Consider the following 19137-nt stretch of genomic DNA (forward strand, 5'->3'; position numbering starts at 1 on the left):
TGGTGGGAGCCCCTCATAATAAGAACACCCAGGAGGAAGTCAGCACAGCACAGGGATGGTGGGAACCCCTCATAATAAGCAGCCCCAGTAGAAATATGACACCGCTCAACCTCTTCAAAGAGGAGGGTAGGGGCATATAGTACGGTGTGCTTTTTTGGGTCAGGGAAGTGAGCCAAATGAATTAAGAAGGTCTGTGTGCTTGATTCCAAAAATTGTTTATAGACATATACATGGTCTACTGATCACATGTGTTGAATTCCTCCGAGATCCATGCCTCATTCATTTTTAGAAATGTGAGGTAGTTAACACTGTGGTGAGCTAGGCGAGTACGCTTATCGGTCACAATCCCCCCTGCTGCGCTGAACGTCCTTTCGGACAGGACACTGGATGAGGGGCAAGCCAACAGTTCGATTGCAAATTGGGCAAGCTCTGGCCAGAGGTCAAGCCTGCCCACCCAGTAGTCTAGGGGTTCATCACTCCTCAGAGCGTCCACATCGGCCGTTAACCCAATGTAGTCGGACACCTGACGGTCTAGGCGTTCCCTGATGCTGGATCCGGATGACACCTGTCGATGGGTCGGCTGAAAGAATGACCTCATATCCGAAGTCACCAACACATCTTCAAACCGGCCTCTTCTTGCAGGCGCTGTTGGATTGGTACCCGCAAATCCTTCTCTGGGAGTGGGAATTGCTCCTCTGCCAGCGCACGCAAAAGCAGAATGCAGCATTTCTCGAAGCAAGGCCTGGAAGTGCTGCATTCTGACAGCCCTCTGCGACGGCGGTAACATTTCCGCCATTTTGTGTTTGTACCGGGGGTCTAAGTACGTTGCCACCCAGTACTGGTCCTTGACCCTCATGCTTTTTATACGGGGGTCCCTATTAAAACACTGGAGCATGAAGGCCCCCATTTGCACTAAAGTGGAAGCGGTGTGGTGGCCTGGCTCCTGCTCATCATCCAGGATAATGTCGTCCTCTTCATTCTCCTCTCCCCATCCTCGCACAACAGGGATCCCAGAAAGGTTTAAAGCATGCTCTTCTTGCTCCTGCTCATCCGCCCCGGCACCATCCTCCTCTGACTCCTCTTCAGACTCCTGTTGTTGACTTGTCTCAGATAGAGTAGCCCCCCCTGGGAATTCATCCAGCATTGCGACTTCCTCATCTTCCCGCTCCTGCTCCTCCACAGCCTGATCAATGACACGATGCAATGCACGCTCCATAAAGAAGGCATAAGGTACCATGTCACTGATGGCGCCATGGCTGCGACTGACCAGTTTGGTGATCTCCTCAAATGGCCGCAGAAGTCTGCATGTGTCGCGCATGAGCAGCCACTGGCGCGGTGAAAAAAAACCCAGCTCCCCAGAACCGTTTCTTTCGCAGAGTTCATACAGGTAGACGTTAACTGCACGTTTCTGCTGGAGCAGCCTATCAAGCATATAGAAGGTTGAGTTCCATCGCGTCGGGCAATCGCAAATAAGACGTCTGACCGGCAGATGGTGTCGCCGCTGAATGTCAGCAAGGCGAGCCATGGCCGTGTAAGATCTTCTGAAATGGGCCGAGATTTTCCTTGCCTGCCGCAAGATGTCCTGGACCCCAGGGTATTTGACAAGGAATCGCTGCACGACCAAGTTTAAGACGTGTGCCATGCACGGCACGTGCGTGATTTTGCCCTGTTTCAATGCGCTAAGCAGATTGGCACCGTTGTCACACACCACTTTACCAACTGTCAAATTGAGCGGTGTTAGCCACTCATCTGCCTGTGAACGCAAAGCTGAAAGGAGTGCCGGGCCAGTGTGGCTCTTTGCTTCCAGGCACAACAGACGCAGCACGGCATGGCAACGTCTCACCTGGCATGTGGAATAGGTTCTGGGGAGCTTGGGCGGTGCAGTGGAAGAGACGCTAGCAGCGGAAAAGGAGGAGGCAGCTGAGGAGGAGAGGGAGGAGGATGGAGTAGGAGGAGGAGAAGAAGAGTCAGGCCTGCATGCAATCCGTGGCGGTAAAACCAAATCTACACGGGTGCCACGGGTTACATGCTTGACGGCCGTCAGAAGGTTCACCCAGTGGGCAGTAAAACTGATATACCTTCCCTGCCCGTGTTTGCTAGACCACGTGTCTGTGGTCAGATGTATCTTGGCACCGACACTGTGTGCCAGAGATACATTCACTTGCCGCTGAACATGGCCATATAGCTCTGGGATGCCCTTCTCTGAGAAATACTTCCTTCCTGGGACCTTCCATTGTGGTGTTCCAATGGCCACAAATTTGCGAAAGGCCTCCGAGTCCACCAGTTTATATGGCAGTAGTTGGCGGGCTATGAGTTCTGACAAGCCAGCCGCCAACCGTTGGGCAAGAGGGTTATCCGGCGTCATCATTTTTTTACGCTCAAACATTAGGCCCACGGAAGCCTGCCTTTTTGCAGAAAAATGTGAGCTTGGCGTGATGGAAGGTGGAGTGGAGGACAATTGTGAGGAGAGAGGAGAAGGAGAAGTAGAAGACGAGGCTGGACGGTGAGAGCCTGCAGTGTGGCTTTGTGTGTTCCGTTGCTCCCACTGGGCTCGGTGATGGCTGCTCATGTGCCTTCTTAAGGCGGTCGTCCCTAGGTGAGTATTGGGCTTACCGCGACTAACGCGTTGACTGCAAAGATTGCAGATGGCAACGCTATTGTCAGCAGCGGACACGTTAAAAAAAGCCCACACTGCGGAGCCATGTGCCGGTGTCCTGGGAGCGCCAGATGTGACCGTACATGGTCGATGACTCGCTCCTGATACATTTGCAGTCTGCTTTGTCCCTGCTGTGCAATGTAAGTCATTGCTGCTTCTCCTCCCTATCTGCTGGTCCATATCTCCCTCTGAACTCCCCTCCTCTTCCTCTCTTGTGGGCACCCACGTGACATCACTAGACACGTCATCATCAACGTCACCTTCCCCACCGCTATAAGTAGAGTAGGCAGCAACACCGGGGACCAACCTCCTCCTTGGGCTGATCTGGGTACTGGCGTCAGACTGCTGAGTAGCGCTTGTTGCTACCTCCTCTTCCTGATCCAATACCAAGAGTGGCTGCGCATCAGAAATGTCCTCTTGATATGGATCGGAAAATAATTCCAGTGACTCAAGCGGAAGGTATGTGGTGGTGGTGGTGGTGGTCGTGTTGTTGGTGGTAGTGTCTTTGGGGGTGCACATAGCAGAGAGTGAAGAAGAGGGTGCAGATCGAGAGGATGAGGAGGGTGCAGAAGAGTAAGGCTGAGCGAGCCACTCAACCAAGTCTGGTGCATCCTTTAAAGTAATTGAACGCACCTTCTGCAACTTCCCACTTTGGCTCAAGCCTGTTGCTCCTGCCCTACCCCTACCACCCCTGCGGAAGGGCCTGCCTCTTCCTCTGCATGTCATTTTTTAAATGACCCTGTGACAAAACTCTTAGTCCCTATACCGCTGAAGGACTGCTGCAGTATAGGTGAGCGGTCAGCAGTGGTGCACGTCAACCCTATCTATTGTGGACCTATAGCGGTCCTTACAGAACAGCAGACTGTACCGCACTCAAGCCTATGTACCGTAGCACCCTATACCAAGTTACCAGTCCTTATAAGAACTTTTGTGGACCAAGCAGGTTGTGTATTAGTGTTTAGCAGACTGTACGTCAGTCCCTATACCGCTGAAGGACTGCTGCAGTATAGGGCAGCGGTCAGCAGTGGTGCACGTCAACCCTATCTATTGTGGACCGATAGCGGTCCTTACAGAACAGCAGACTGTACCGCACTCAAGCCTATGTACCGTAGCACCCTATACCAAGTTACCAGTCCTTATAAGAACTTTTGTGGACCAAGCAGGTTGTGTATTAGTGTTTAGCAGACTGTACGTCAGTCCCTATACCGCTGAAGGACTGCTGCAGTATAGGGCAGCGGTCAGCAGTGGTGCACGTCAACCCTATCTATTGTGGACCGATAGCGGTCCTTACAGAACAGCAGACTGTACCGCACTCAAGCCTATGTACCGTAGCACCCTATACCAAGTTACCAGTCCTTATAAGAACTTTTGTGGAACAAGCAGGTTGTGTGTTAGTGATTAGCAGACTGTACGTCAGTCCCTATACCAATGAAGGACTGCTGCAGTATAGGGCAGCGGTCAGCAGTAGTGCACGGCAACCCTATGTATTGTGGACCGATAGCGGTCCTTACAGAACAGCAGACTGTACTGCACTCAGGCCTATGTACCGTAGCACCCTATACCAAGTTACCAGTCCTTATAAGAACTTTTGTGGACCAAGCAGGTTGTGTGTTAGTGTTTAGCAGACTGTGCGTCAGTCCCTATACCGCTGAAGGACTGCTGCAGTATAGGGCAGCGGTCAGCAGTAGTGCACGGCAACCCTATGTATTGTGGACCGATAGCGGTCCTTACAGAACAGCAGACTGTAACGCACTCAGGCCTATGTACCGTAGCACCCTATACCAAGTTACCAGTCCTTATAAGAACTTTTGTGGACCAAGCAGGTTGTGTGTTAGTGATTAGCAGACTGTACGTCAGTCCCTATACCAATGAAGGACTGCTGCAGTATAGGGCAGCGGTCAGCAGTGGTGCACGTCAACCCTATGTATTGTGGACCGATAGCGGTCCTTACAGAACAGCAGACTGTAACGCACTCAGGCCTATGTACCGTAGCACCCTATACCAAGTTACCAGTCCTTATAAGAACTTTTGTGGACCAAGCAGGTTGTGTGTTAGTGATTAGCAGACTGTACGTCAGTCCCTATACCAATGAAGGACTGCTGCAGTATAGGGCAGCGGTCAGCAGTAGTGCACGGCAACCCTATGTATTGTGGACCGATAGCGGTCCTTACAGAACAGCAGACTGTACTGCACTCAGGCCTATGTACCGTAGCACCCTATACCAAGTTACCAGTCCTTATAAAAACTTTTGTGGACCAAGCAGGTTGTGTGTTAGTGTTTAGCAGACTGTGCGTCAGTCCCTATACCGCTGAAGGACTGCTGCAGTATAGGGCAGCGGTCAGCAGTAGTGCACGGCAACCCTATGTATTGTGGACCGATAGCGGTCCTTACAGAACAGCAGACTGTAACGCACTCAGGCCTATGTACCGTAGCACCCTATACCAAGTTACCAGTCCTTATAAGAACTTTTGTGGACCAAGCAGGTTGTGTGTTAGTGATTAGCAGACTGTACGTCAGTCCCTATACCAATGAAGGACTGCTGCAGTATAGGGCAGCGGTCAGCAGTAGTGCACGGCAACCCTATGTATTGTGGACCGATAGCGGTCCTTACAGAACAGCAGACTGTACCGCACCCAAGCCTATGTACCGTAGCACCCTAGACAGACCAAGTTACCAGTCCTGATAAAGAGCTTTGTGGAACAAGTGAGTTGTGAATGATTAGCAGACTGCAGCAGAAGGGCAGCAGTCAAGTATAATATTCTTTCTATATTTGGAAGAAAGAATATTATACGTGTACAAGCCTATTACCGTACCACTGATACCAGTCCTGAAAAGAACCTTTGTGGAACTAATAGTAACAGCAAGTCTTTAAAATTATCCTCACTGCCTGACACACTGCTTCCTGCCTGTCCCTATACAAATTGGCAAAAAAGAGTAGGCTGGAACGATTAGCTGGAACAGCTCTTTTGTGGACCTGATAGTAACAGCTAATGATGATGATGATGATGATGATGAAGAAAGACTAATCTGGCTGAGCTGTCCCTAAAATAGCAGCATACAGCGCTCTGTCCCTTTATCTAAACTGACAAAAGAAACTCAGGCTGCTGACCTAACACCTATACCAGTCCTGAAAAGAACTTTTGTGTACCAAATAGCTAGCGTTTTCTCTGTCCCTACTCCACACAGGATCCTTTCCCTACAGTGACAGAAGAAAGAATGTAAAATGGCCACCGGATCGGGTGTATTTATAGGTTAGGGGGAATGTCCAAGTGTCCATGAGCTGTCATGTCTCAATTGGTTGTCCTGTAACACATGATAAACGTGTCACGAAAGGTTAAAGTTCTTGTATACATTAAACACGTAAGTCCGCCGGGGCGAACGACGGAAAAAGGCGTTCGAACCCGCGGACGGCGAAAGTCGGAAATTCGCCGCGAAACGACCGCCGGGCGAACCGTTCGGCCATCACTAGTAGCAGTACAGTTGGGTGTGGGGGGGGGGCACGATCAGGTCAGGGGGGATGGGTAGGAGTACAGTCGGGTGTGGGGGGAAGGGGGTCAGGTCGGGGGGGTGGGTAAGGAGTACAGTCGGGTGTGGGGGGGGCATGGTCAGGTTGGGGGGGTGGGTAAGGAGTACAGTCGGGTGTGGGGGGGCATGGTCAGGAGTACCGTCAGGTGCAGGGGGGGGCATGGTCAGGTCAGGGGGGATGGGTAGGAGTACAGTGGGGGGGCATGGTCAGGTCAGGGGGGATGGGTAGGAGTACAGTGGGGGGGGCATGGTCAGGTCAGGGGGGATTGGTAGGAGTACAGTGGGGGGGGGGATGGTCAGGTCAGGGGGGATGGGTAGGAGTACAGTGGGGGGGGGGATGGTCAGGTCAGGGGGGTGGGTAGGAGTACAGTCGGGTGTGAGGAGGGGGGATGGGTAGGAGTACAGTCGGGTGTGAGGAGGGGGGATGGGTAGGAGTGAGCAGCACTGACTGACTTTTGCTGGTTTTGCACATTAATGGGAGTATTTGGTGTATTTATTTCTTAGTACGTCCGAGAACAATTATTGGGGAAACTCCAGACCGTCTCCACCTGTTCTTCTGCCGATGTCCAGGCGGCTTTCTGTGGTATCATTACTCGTATCCAGAGATAGTGAGTACGCCCCACACTGGGAGTATATCCGGAGATAGTGAGTACACCCCACACTGGGAGTATATCCGGAGATAGTGAGTGCACCCCACACTGGGAGTATATCCGGAGATAGTGAGTACACCCCACACTGGGAGTATATCCGGAGATAGTGAGTACACCCCACACTGGGAGTATATCCGGAGATAGTGAGTACACCCCACACTGGGAGTATATCCGGAGATACTGAGTACACCCCACACTGGGAGTATATCCGGAGATAGTGAGTACACCCCACACTGGGAGTATATCCGGAGATAGTGAGTGCACCCCACACTGGGAGTATATCCGGAGATAGTGAGTACACCCCACACTGGGAGTATATCCGGAGATAGTGAGTACACCCCACACTGGGAGTATATCCGGAGATAGTGAGTACACCCCACACTGGGAGTATATCCGGAGATAGTGAGTACACCCCACACTGGGAGTATATCCGGAGATACTGAGTACACCCCACACTGGGAGTATATCCGGAGATAGTGAGTACACCCCACACTGGGAGTATATCCGGAGATAGTGAGTACACCCCACACTGGGAGTATATCCGGAGATACTGAGTACACCCCACACTGGGAGTATATCCGGAGATAGTGAGTACACCCCACACTGGGAGTATATCCGGAGATACTGAGTACACCCCACACTGGGAGTATATCCGGAGATAGTGAGTACACCCCACACTGGGAGTATATCCGGAGATAGTACACCCCACACTGGGAGTATATCCGGAGATACTGAGTACACCCCACACTGGGAGTATATCAGGAGATAGTGAGTACACCCCACACTGGGAGTATATCCGGAGATAGTACACCCCACACTGGGAGTATATCCGGAGATAGTGAGTACACCCCACACTGGGAGTATATCAGGAGATAGTGAGTACACCCCACACTGGGAGTATATCCAGAGATAGTGAGTACACCCCACACTGGGAGTATATCAGGAGATAGTGAGTACACCCCACACTGGGAGTATATCAGGAGATAGTGAGTACACCCCACACTGGGAGTATATCAGGAGATAGTGAGTACACCCCACACTGGGAGTATATCCGGAGATAGTGAGTACACCCCACACTGGGAGTATATCAGGAGATAGTGAGTACACCCCACACTGGGAGTATATCCGGAGATAGGGAGTACACCCCACACTGGGAGTATATCCGGAGATAGTGAGTACACCCCACACTGGGAGTATATCCGGAGATAGTACACCCCACACTGGGAGTATATCCGGAGATAGTGAGTACACCCCACACTGGGAGGATATCCGGAGATACTGAGTACACCCCACACTGGGAGTATATCCGGAGATAGTGAGTACACCCCACACTGGGAGTATATCAGGAGATAGTGAGTACACCCCACACTGGGAGTATATCCGGAGATAGTGAGTACACCCCACACTGGGAGTATATCCGGAGATAGTGAGTACACCCCACACTGGGAGTATATCAGGAGATAGTGAGTACACCCCACACTGGGAGTATATCCGGAGATAGTGGGTACACCCCACACTGGGAGTATATCCGGAGATAGTGAGTACACCCCACACTGGGAGTATATCCGGAGATAGTGGGTACACCCCACACTGGGAGTATATCCGGAGATAGTGAGTACACCCCACACTGGGAGTATATCCGGAGATAGTGAGTACACCCCACACTGGGAGTATATCCGGAGATAGTGGGTACACCCCACACTGGGAGTATATCCGGAGATAGTGAGTACACCCCACACTGGGAGGATATCCGGAGATAGTGAGTACACCCCACACTGGGAGTATATCCGGAGATAGTGGGTTATAGGTAACTGGTGGATGGCTGGTTTGGTTGTAGTGAATGGTGCCATCGGTAATCTTCGGGTTCCCTGGCTCTCTCTGGAGATCCGTGCAGAGATGCTCTGCCATGAATCTCTTTACTCCTCTGACAGCTCGATATTTATGAACAAAGACTTCCCCACTTGTTCAGCCTTCACCCTTTTGTACACATCACTGCCCTCGTTTTGTACCCAGGAAGATTTGGATGTTACACAGCTTGGAAGATGTTCCTCCAGATTGTCCCGCCATGAGCTGATATCCCTCCCGTAGAGCAGGAGACGGTCGGACAGTCCTCATTTATGTCGTTTAGTTCTCTGTTCCTGCCTGACAAGGTTGGGTGGGATGAGTCGGGTTGTAGCCGGGTGATGGTCATAGTGGAGCTCCATCATGGGAGCCTAAACTGCTCATCTCCTGCTTGGAGGACTCGTGTTGCATTTTATGGGTCAGGCTGATAATCTTCGCTTTAATAAAGCTTCCACATTCCAAAGAGGGGAGCCTTGGGCCATTATCTGAACTCTCCGGGACTTTCCTTTTCTCTGGGTTACAATGACAGGAGATGCTGAAGTGTCTCTTAGAGGTTCTCTGCTGTTCTAGGCCACAAGCAGAAGGTAATTTCGCCCTGTCCGGCACAGAAAGCCTTGCAGACACATCTTGCCCATGAAGTGAGGAAAGTCCTGCATTTTGGAAGGTCGGTTCTCCATGTAGGAAGGCCGGTTCTCCATTTAGAAGGGCAGGTTCTCCATGTAGGAAGGCCGGTTCTCCATTTAGAAGGGCAGGTTCTCCATGTAGGAAGGCCGGTTCTCCATTTAGAAGGGCAGGTTCTCCATGTAGGAAGGCCGGTTCTCCATTTAGAAGGGCAGGTTCTCCATGTAGGAAGGCCGGTTCTCCATTTAGAAGGGCAGGTTCTCCTTGTAGGAAGGTCGGTTCTCCATTTAGAAGAGCGGGTTCTCCGTGTAGGAAGGTCGGTTCTCCATGTAGAAAGACTGGTTCTTAATGTAGGAAGGCCGGTTCTCCATTTAGAAGGGCAGGTTCTCTATGTAAGAAGGCAGGTTCTCCTTGTAGGAAGGCGGTTCTCCGTGTAGGAAGGCAGTTCTCCATTTAGAAGGGCAGGTTCTCCGTGTAGGAAGGCAGGTTCTCCATTAGGAAGACTGGTTCTCCATGTAGCAAGGCTGGTTCTCCTTGTAGGAAGGCAGTTCTCCATATAGAAGGGCGGGTTCTCTATGTAGAAAGGTCGGTTCTCCATGTAGGAAGGCAGGTTCTCCTTGTAGGGAGGTCGGTTCTCCATTAGGAAGACTGGTTCTCCATGTAGCAAGGCTGGTTCTCCTTGTAGGAAGGCGGTTCTCCATTTAGAAGGGCGGGTTCTCTATGTAGAAAGGTCAGTTCTCTTTGTAGGAAGGCGGTTCTCCATTTAGAAGGGCGGGTTCTCTATGTAGAAAGGTCGGTTCTCCATGTAGGAAGGCAGGTTCTCCTTGTAGGAAGGCGGTTCTCCATTTAGAAGGGCAGGTTCTCCTTGTATGAAGGCAGTTCTTCATTTAGAAGGGCAGGTTCTCCTTGTTGGAAGGTCGGTTCTCCTTGTTGGAAGGTCGGTTCTCCTTGTTGGAAGGTCGGTTCTCCTTGTAGGAAGGCGGTTCTATATTTAGAAGGGCAGGTTCTCTATGTAGAAAGGTCGGTTCTCCATGTAGGAAGGCAGGTTCTCCTTGTAGGGAGGTTGGTTCTCCATTAGGAAGACTGGTTCTCCATGTAGCAAGGCTGGTTCTCCTTGTAGGAAGGCAGTTCTCCATTTAGAAGGGCAGGTTCTCCTTGTAGGAAGGCAGTTCTCCATTTAGAAGGGCAGGTTCTCCTTGTAGGAAGGCAGTTCTTCATTTAGAAGGGCAGGTTCTCCTTGTTGGAAGGTCCGTTCTCCTTGTAGGAAGGCGGTTCTCCTTGTAGGAAGGCGGTTCTCCGTGTATGAAGGCGGTTCTCCATTTAGAAGGGCAGGTTCTCCTTGTAGGAAGGTCGGTTCTCCTTGTAGGAAGGCGGTTCTCCATTTAGAAAGGCAGGTTCTCCTTGTAGGAAGGCGGTTCTCTATGTAGAAAGGTCGGTTCTCCGTGTATGAAGGCGGTTCACCATTTAGAAGGGCGGGTTCTCCTTGTAGGAAGGCGGTTCTCCGTGTATGAAGGCGGTTCTCCATTTAGAAAGGCAGGTTCTCCTTGTAGGAAGGCGGTTCTCCTTGTAGGAAGGCGGTTCTCCGTGTATGAAGGCGGTTCTCCATTTAGAAGGGCAGGTTCTCCTTGTAGGAAGGTCGGTTCTCCTTGTAGGAAGGCGGTTCTCCATTTAGAAGGGCAGGTTCTCCGTGTATGAAGGCGGTTCTCCATTTAGAAGGGCGGGTTCTCCTTGCAGGAAGGCGGTTCTCTTTGTAGGAAGGCGGTTCTCTTTGTAGGAAGGCGGTTCTCTTTGTAGGAAGGCAGGTTCTCTGTGTAGGAAGGTCGGTTCTCCATTTAGAAGGGCGGGTTCTCTTTGTAGGAAGGCGGTTCTCCATGTAGCAAGGCTAGTTCTTTATGTAAGGAAGCTGGTTCTCCATGTAGGAAGATCGGTTTTCCATGTAGAAAGGCACAGACAGCAATAAAAACCTAACTGGGGGTCTAATCCATCTCCACTCCATCCAAAAGTAAAGAAAAAGTTTTGCCTTTAGTTATACTTTAACCTCCGGCAAATAAAAGCCTGGAAGCTGAATGGTTTCTATGCAGAGCTGCATGAAAACTCTTGAAAATTTACATACCTGAAGGCCTTAGTGGGATGTTGCCCCCACTATGGTTAGGACTCAAGGGCCTCTCCTGTTCTTCCCTCCCCCCTCTCACTCCTTCAGTCCCTTTTCCCTTACTTTTCCCTCCAATCCCCCTCATACTCCCTTTTTTCCTCTGCCCCCCCCATCCCCCCATCGCCCCCCCCACTTGGGACATGTCCTCCAAATACACAACCATGTAGTGGGATAGGACCTGTACTAAGCTGGTCCCCTTAGACTCGCTGAGGTGCTATGGATTTCGGATCTTCCCCTGAGCACTAATACAAGAGCACCCTTAGGAGGACACCAACCTGACCGAACCAGCACCTCCAGTAGCCTAGTACTTACCTTCTACAGACCTTATGGGAATGGTCCCCGTCAGCAGCCTCACCCAGCACAGGTTTCCTTTACAGAAGAGTCCAGACAGCTTCAGCCTTTGTACTCCTTTCTGATGGTGAGAGCACATGGAGAGATAGAGAAGAGTGGAGATGAGAGCTGAGCTGAGGAGCAACCCATAGAATTAGAAGTTTTATCAGAGTCCTGCATCTCATGACAAAGATGTGAAAAGTCCAGACAGTCCTACACCTCCCCCTCCTTCCTTCCTAATAGGAAGCTTCCAGAAGCTAGATCTGAAAAATTTTCACCGCTTCCCATAACCAACCAGCCCCAGGGGAACTATTTATCCTAAGCCCTCTGCTCAAGATCTCTCATACTGGCAGGTGCGGGGATTGCACCAACTCGCTATCAGTGGTGCACCCCACTCACTACTCTAATGGCTACCACTGCCCACTCCTCACTACAGGGTTCCCATCCCTAACTATGGCCATATCTGAGGGTCAGTATGGGGAACTACACCGGACACCTCTGTAATATTATAGGAGAGGAGAGAAGAATAATATTATAGGAGATGAGAGAGGAGAAATAGATGACTTGGAATCTTTAATGATGGATGGGAGGTGAGGAGTATTTGGTTCAGTGATGGCATCTTGTGTCAGTAATCAATCGGGGAGTAATGGTGTGCTATTGATGAGTAAGGATAAACGAATGATCGATCAATGATTGATTTGAGGTCTTTTCATGGACACTGTGAAGAAGATAAGAGTTTGGTTTGGTGGGATAATATTTTATTTCAGATTTTGATGATCAATCAATTAGTTATTGATTCGAGGGCACACAGAGCCGAGGAGGATCCAGTCAGTTCCACCATGATTAGATAGGAGGATGATATGGGGGCGGTGTGATGTTTAGTGATGTGTGGGGAGTGATTGCCGAGCCCCGGCGCTGTCACCGGATCAGTAATATCTTCTCTTCTCTCCCCTCCAGCTGTAATTGTAATTCTCAGATGCCGCCGGTGGTGAAGGTCCTGGTTGCTGGTGATCAGAGTTATCTGAGCGTTATTCTTCGCTTCTTTGTGGAGCAGCTGGCTGGGAAGACTCCGGATTGGCTGAACTATCTGCGTTTCCTCATTTTACCTCTGGGTGAGAGCGACCAACAAGACCAATGCACCAACCCCCATGTACATGGGGGGATCTTATATAACCTACATCCTCCTTGTATATGAGGGGATATACACCCATCTATCTTCTCACCTCCCCCCCATCCTTCCTCCCACCTCCACCTGTCTTCCTACCGCCACCTGTCTGTCCTTTCACCTCCCCCCATCCATCTTTTCACCTCCCCCCATCCATCTGCTCATCTCCCGCCATCCATCTGCTCATCTCCCGCCATCCATCTGCTCACCTCCCCCCATCGATCTGCTCACCTCCCCCCATCCATCTGCTCGCCTCCCCCCATCCATCTGCTCGCCTCCCCCCATCCATCTTCTCGCCTCCCCCCATCCATCTTCTCGCCTCCCCCCATCCATCTTCTCACCTCCCCCCATCCATCTTCTCACCTCCCCCCATCTATCCTCTCACCTCCACTGTTTAATCTTCTCACCTCCATTTGCTCCTCTTCTCTTCTCCACCTGTTAATCGTCTCTCATCTTCGCCCGTCCATCCTCTCATCTTCACCCATCCATCCTCTGTACTGGCAGGGAGGGCCCAATACATAGATATGGACCTTCATATGGGGTAGTTGTGGGGTTTCTCAGCCCCCTATATACTGGCAGGATGGGCCCAATACATAGAGATGGACCTTCATATGGGGTAGTTGTGGGGTTTCTCAGCCCTCTATATACTGGCAGGGTGGGCCCTATACATAGAGATGGACCTTCATATGGGGTAGTTGTGGGGTTTCTAAGCCCTCTATATACTGGCAGGGTGGGCCCTATACATAGAGATGGACCTTCATATGGGGTAGTTGTGGGGTTTCTCAGCCCTCTATATACTGGCAGGGTGGGCCCTATACATAGAGATGGACCTTCATATGGGGTAGTTGTGGGGTTTCTCAGCCCCCTATGTACTGGCAGGATGGGCCCTATACATAGAGATGGACCTTCATATGGGGTAGTTGTGGGGTTTCTCAGCACCCTATGTACTAGCAGGATGGGCCAATACATAGAGATGGACCTTCATATGGGGTAGTTGTGGGGTTTCTCAGCCCCCTATGTACTGGCAGGATGGGCCCTATACATAGAGATGGACCTTCATATGGGGTAGTTGTGGGGTTTCTCAGCCCCCTATGTACTGGCAGGATGGGCCCTATACATAGAGATGGACCTTCATATGGGGTAGTTGTGGGGTTCCTCTTGTAATATATCGGTGTCTATGTTGCAGGGCCGCACCCGGTGGCGTCCTATCTGGCATCTGTGGATAGTAAATACAGCTCTCTCTTTATGGATGCGGTCTGGAGAGATGTCTTCAGTCAGTCAGAACCCCCAGGGTCAGGTGAGCTGCATCTCCTTCTGGGTAGACTGACCTCTTGTGGTGAGGTGGGATACAATGCTAACACATGAGATGCAGAGGGGTAATTACTGGACCGGAAATGGTCAGGAAACTGTGGTCTCTGCTACCTCTGTGGTAGGGGAAGAGTTCAGCCTCATAGTTAATGAAAAGACTAGCAAATGTTTTCCATTCACCAATGAGCTCATATATGTGGCGTGGTGATTTATGACACCCGAGTGTGCACTGCTGTCCAATCAGGGGATATATTAGCCATATAGAGTATTTGGTCAGGTGGGTTCTATTTGTGGCATGGTTAGGGGGGGGTTATATGAGACCATTATGTGGTAGGTTGGGGAGGTGTGTAGGAGAGGCGGGGCTTGGGTGGGGGAAGAAGCAAAGTTGACTGGTTGAGAGAAAGTGGGGTGGAGCTGGAGTTGATCATTAGAGAAGGGGTAGAGGAAGCTGCATGGTTGGGGGTCATGGTGTGGGGGTAGAAGGGACAAGTCTGAAGCTGACCATAACTTGTTTTGGTGGTGGAGGCAGAGGTGATGGTGTGGGGGTAAAGGAGGCTGAGATAGTGCTGACCATGGCTTGGTTTGGTGGTGGAGGCAGAGGTCATGCTGTGGGGGGTAAAAGAGGCAGAGCTGGAGCTGACCATAGCTTGGTTTGGTGGTGGAGGCAGAGGTCATGGTGTGGGGGTAAAAGAGGCAGAGCTGGAGCTGACCATGGCTTGGTTTGGTGGTGAAGGCAGAGGTCATGGTGTTGGGTAGAAGAGGCAGAACTGGAGCTGACCATAGCTTGGTTTGGTGGTGGAGGCAGAGGTCATGGTGTGGCGGTAGAAGAGGCAGAGCTGGAGCTGACCATGGCTTGGTTTGGTGGCGGAGGCAGAGGTCATGGTGTTGGGTAGAAGAGGCAGAACTGGAGCTGACCGTGGCTTGGTTTGGTGGTGGAGGCAGAGGTCATGGTGTTGGGTAGAAGAGGCAGAACTGGAGCTGACTGTGGCTTGGTTTGGTGATGGAGGCAGAGGTCATGGTGTGGGGGGTAGAAGAGGCAGAACTGGAGCTGACCATGGCTTGGTTTGGTGGTGGAGGCAGAGGTCATGGTGTTGGGTAGAAGAGGCAGAGCTGGAGCTGAACATGGCTTGGTTTGGTGATGGAGGCAGAGGTGATGTTGTTGGGTAGAAGAGGCAGAACTGGAGCTGACCATGGCTTGGTTTGGTGGTGGAGGCAGAGGTCATGGTGTGGGGTAGAAGGGGCAGAACTGGAGCTGACCATGGCTTGGTTTGGTGGTGGAGGCAGAGGTCATGGTGTTGGGTAGAAGACGCAGAGCTGGAGCTGAACATGGCTTGGTTTGGTGATGGAGGCAGAGGTGATGTTGTTGGGTAGAAGAGGCAGAACTGGAGCTGACCATGGCTTGGTTTGGTGGTGGAGGCAGAGGTCATGGTGTGGGGTAGAAGGGGCAGAACTGGAGCTGACCATGGCTTGGTTTGGTGGTGGAGGCAGAGGTCATGGTGTTGGGTAGAAGAGGCAGAGCTGCAGCTGAACATGGCTTGGTTTGGTGATGGAGGCAGAGGTGATGTTGTTGGGTAGAAGAGGCAGAACTGGAGCTGACCATGGCTTGGTTTGGTGGTGGAGGCAGAGGTGATGTTGTTGGGTAGAAGAGGCAGAACTGGAGCTGACCATGGCTTGGTTTGGTGATGGAGGCAGAGGTCATGGTGTTGGGTAGAAGAGGCAGAACTGGAGCTGACCGTGGCTTGGTTTGGTGGTGGAGGCAGAGGTCATGGTGTGGGGGTAGAAAAGGCAGAGCTGGAGCTAGTCTTGGATTGTTTTTTGTGGTGAAGGCAGAGGTCATGGTGTTGGGTAGAAGGGGCAGAGCTGGAGCTGACCATGGCTTGGTTTGGTGGTGGAGGTAGAGGTCATGGTGTGGGGGTAGAAGAAGCAGAGCTGGAGCTAGTCTTGGATTGGTTTGGTGATGGAGGCAGAGGACATGGTGTTGGGTAGAAGGGGCAGAGCTGGAGCAGATCTTGTGGTGGGTGGGGGGGTAGAGCTGGAGTTGATGGTGTGGTTGGGGAAGAAGAGAAGATGAATGATACTGACCCAGCTTGTTTGTTGCGGTAGAGGGAGATTTGATATTGAGCAAATAGGGGAGAAGCTTTAGGGGGATCAAAGAGGCCTAAGAGGAGTGTATCATCGATCTTGGATTTTTTTGTCCCCTGCAGATCGCCTTGATGTGGCAGGGAGGGTGGCACAATACATCACAGGGGCCTCCCAGTCACACCAGCTCTATATTTCTGAAGCCATGCTGACCTACAGACAGCGGAGGTAAGGCTGAGGACAGCAAACACCTCTGTAAAAGTGTTTTGCCATTACAATCTTATTGGACTTCATTGTGAAATGTGTGTGGGGGCGGGGGGGCTGGGGTGGCGATTGTGTAGACAGATGTAGTACAAAGGGGTGCAAAGCACAGCTAGTGAGAGTAGAGGTGGAGGGACTGCAGATGATGGGAATTGTGTAGGAGATGAGGGATGGAGGATGAGGGTGCAGGTCTGGGAGGATGGTGGGTGAGTGGAGGGTGGTAGAAAATGGAAACATTACCTCTGCAGATAAGGGGGAGCCGAGAATGAGAGATTTAGACAAGGTGTTATGGATAGAGTGCCAGGCAGAGGAGAGGATGATGGTGTATGAAGGTTAGGGACGTGTGGAGGATGGGGTGGTAAGGATTGGGCTGGGAGGACAGAGGATGGGATGTGTGGAGGACGCAGGGGTATGGATTGGGTTCAGAGGGCGAATGTTGGGATATGTGAAGGATGGGGTGGTATAGATGGGGTTTGAAGGGCGGAGGTTGGGGATATGTGGAGGATAGGGTGGTAAGGATGGGTTCGGAGGGTGGAGGTTGGGCATACAGTATGTAGAAAATGGGTTGGTAAGGATGGGGTTCAGAGGTTGGCGATATGTTGAGGATGGGTTTCCGAGGGTGGAGGTTGGGGTGGTATAGATGGGGCTCGGAGGGTGGAGGTTGGGGATGTGTGGAGGATATGGTGGTAAGGATGGGTTCGGAGGGTGGAGGTTGGGCATACAGTATGTAGAAAATGGGGTGGTAAGGATGGGGTTCAGAGGGCGGAGGTTAGGGATATGCAGAGGATGGGGTTCGGAGGGTGGTGGTTGGGGATATGTGAAGGATGGGGTGGTATAGATGGAATTCGAAGGGCGAAGGTTGGGGATGTGTGAAGGATAGGGTGGTAAGGATGGGTTCGGAGGGCGGAGGTTGTGGATGTGTGAAGGATAGGGTGGTAAGGATGGGGTTTGGAGGGCGGAGGTTGGGGATATGTGGAGGATAAGGTGGTAAGGATGGGGTTCGGAGGGTGGAGGTTTGGGGAACTGTGGAGGATGGTGTGGTAACGATTTTGTTCGTAGAGTAGAGGATGGGGTGGTAAGGATGGGGTTTGGAGGGCGGAGGTTGGGGATACAGTATGTGGAAAATGGGATGGTAAGGATGGGGTTCGGAGGGCGGAGGTTGGGAATATGTGGAGGGTGGGTGGTAATTATAGGGTTTGGAGGGAGGAGGTTGGGGATATGTGGAGGATGGGGTGGTAAGGATGGGATTCGGAGGGCAGAGATTTGGGAAATGTGGAGGATGGAGTAGTAAGGATTAGGTTTGGAGGGGGGAGGTTGGGGATATGTGAAGGATGGGGTGGTAAGGATTAGGTTCGAAGGGCGGAGGTTGGGGATATGTGGAGAAAGGGGTTCAGAGGGAGGAGGTTGGGATGGTAAGGATGGGTTTGGAGGGCGGAGGTTGGGGATGTGTGGAGGATGGGTTTCGGAGGGTGTGGAGGATGGGGTGGTAAGGATGGGTTTGGAGGGTGGAGGTTTGGGACATGTGGAAAATGGGGTGGTAAGGATGGGTTTGGAGGGCGGAGGTTGGGGATATGTGGAGGATGGGTGGTAAGGATGGGTTTGGAGGGTGGAGGTTGGGGAAATGTGAAGGAAGGGGTGGTAAGAATTTTGTTCGAAGAGTAGAGCATGGGGTGGTAAGGATGGGTTGGAGGGTGGAGGTTGGGGATATGTGGAGGGCGGGGTGGTAAGGATGGGTTCGGAGGACGGAGGTTGGGGATATGTACAGGGTGGGGTGGTAAAGGATGGGTTCGAAGGATGGAGGTTGGGGATATGTGGAGGGTGGGGTGGCAAGGATGGATTCGGAGGGTGGAGGTTGGGGATATGTACAGGGTGGGGTGGTAAGGATGGGTTCGGAGGACGGAGGTTGGGGATATGTGGAGGGCGGGGTGGTAAGGATGGGTTCGGAGGACGGAGGTTGGGGATATGTACAGGGTGGGGTGGTAAGGATGGATTCGGAGGGCGGAGGTTGGGGATATATGGAGGATGGGTTGGTAAGGATGGGTCGGAGGACGGAGGTTGGGGATATGTGGAGGGTGGGGTGGTAAGGATGGGTTCGGAGGACGGAGGTTGGGGATATGTGGCGGATGGGGTGGTAAGGATGGGTTCGGAGGGCGGAGGTTGGGGATATATGGAGGGTGGGGTGGCAAGGATGGATTCGGAGGGTGGAGGTTGGGGATATGTACAGGGTGGGGTGGTAAGGATGGATTCGGAGGGGGGAGGTTGGGGATATATGGAGGGTGGGGTGGTAAGAATGGATTCGGAGGGCGGAGGTTTGGGATATGTGGAGGGTGAGGTGGCAAGGATGGATTCGGAGGGTGGAGGTTGGGGCTATGTGGAGGGTGGGGTGGCAAGGATGGATTCGGAGGGTGGAGGTTGGGGATATATGAAGGATGGGTTGTTAAGGATGGGTCGGAGGACGGAGGTTGGGGATATGTGGAGGGTGGGGTGGTAAGGATGGGTTCGGAGGACGAAGGTTGGGGATATGTGGCGGATGGGGTGGTAATAATGG

The 19137-nt window shown here is 51.9% G+C and overlaps 1 protein-coding gene across 5 annotated transcripts in view; it reads left to right on the forward strand.

Annotated features, from left to right (window-relative positions):
• LOC143986937 (phosphofurin acidic cluster sorting protein 2-like) overlaps window positions 1-19137 on the forward strand; it is a 134714-nt gene that overhangs the window by 85504 nt on the left and 30073 nt on the right. For all 5 annotated transcript variants that reach the window (XM_077485351.1, XM_077485348.1, XM_077485349.1 and 2 more), the window contains 4 exons: window positions 6686-6789; window positions 12734-12888; window positions 14128-14238; window positions 16454-16556. In XM_077485351.1, coding sequence (XP_077341477.1) covers window positions 6686-6789; window positions 12734-12888; window positions 14128-14238; window positions 16454-16556 — 473 coding nt within the window. The remainder of the gene's footprint in view (window positions 1-6685; window positions 6790-12733; window positions 12889-14127; window positions 14239-16453; window positions 16557-19137) is intronic.

This window comes from Lithobates pipiens, unplaced genomic scaffold, assembly GCF_037356315.1.
Source record: "Lithobates pipiens isolate NorthernLeopardFrog02 unplaced genomic scaffold, aLitPip1_a1.2 Scaffold_18, whole genome shotgun sequence".
NCBI classification, from domain to species: domain Eukaryota; kingdom Metazoa; phylum Chordata; class Amphibia; order Anura; family Ranidae; genus Lithobates; species Lithobates pipiens.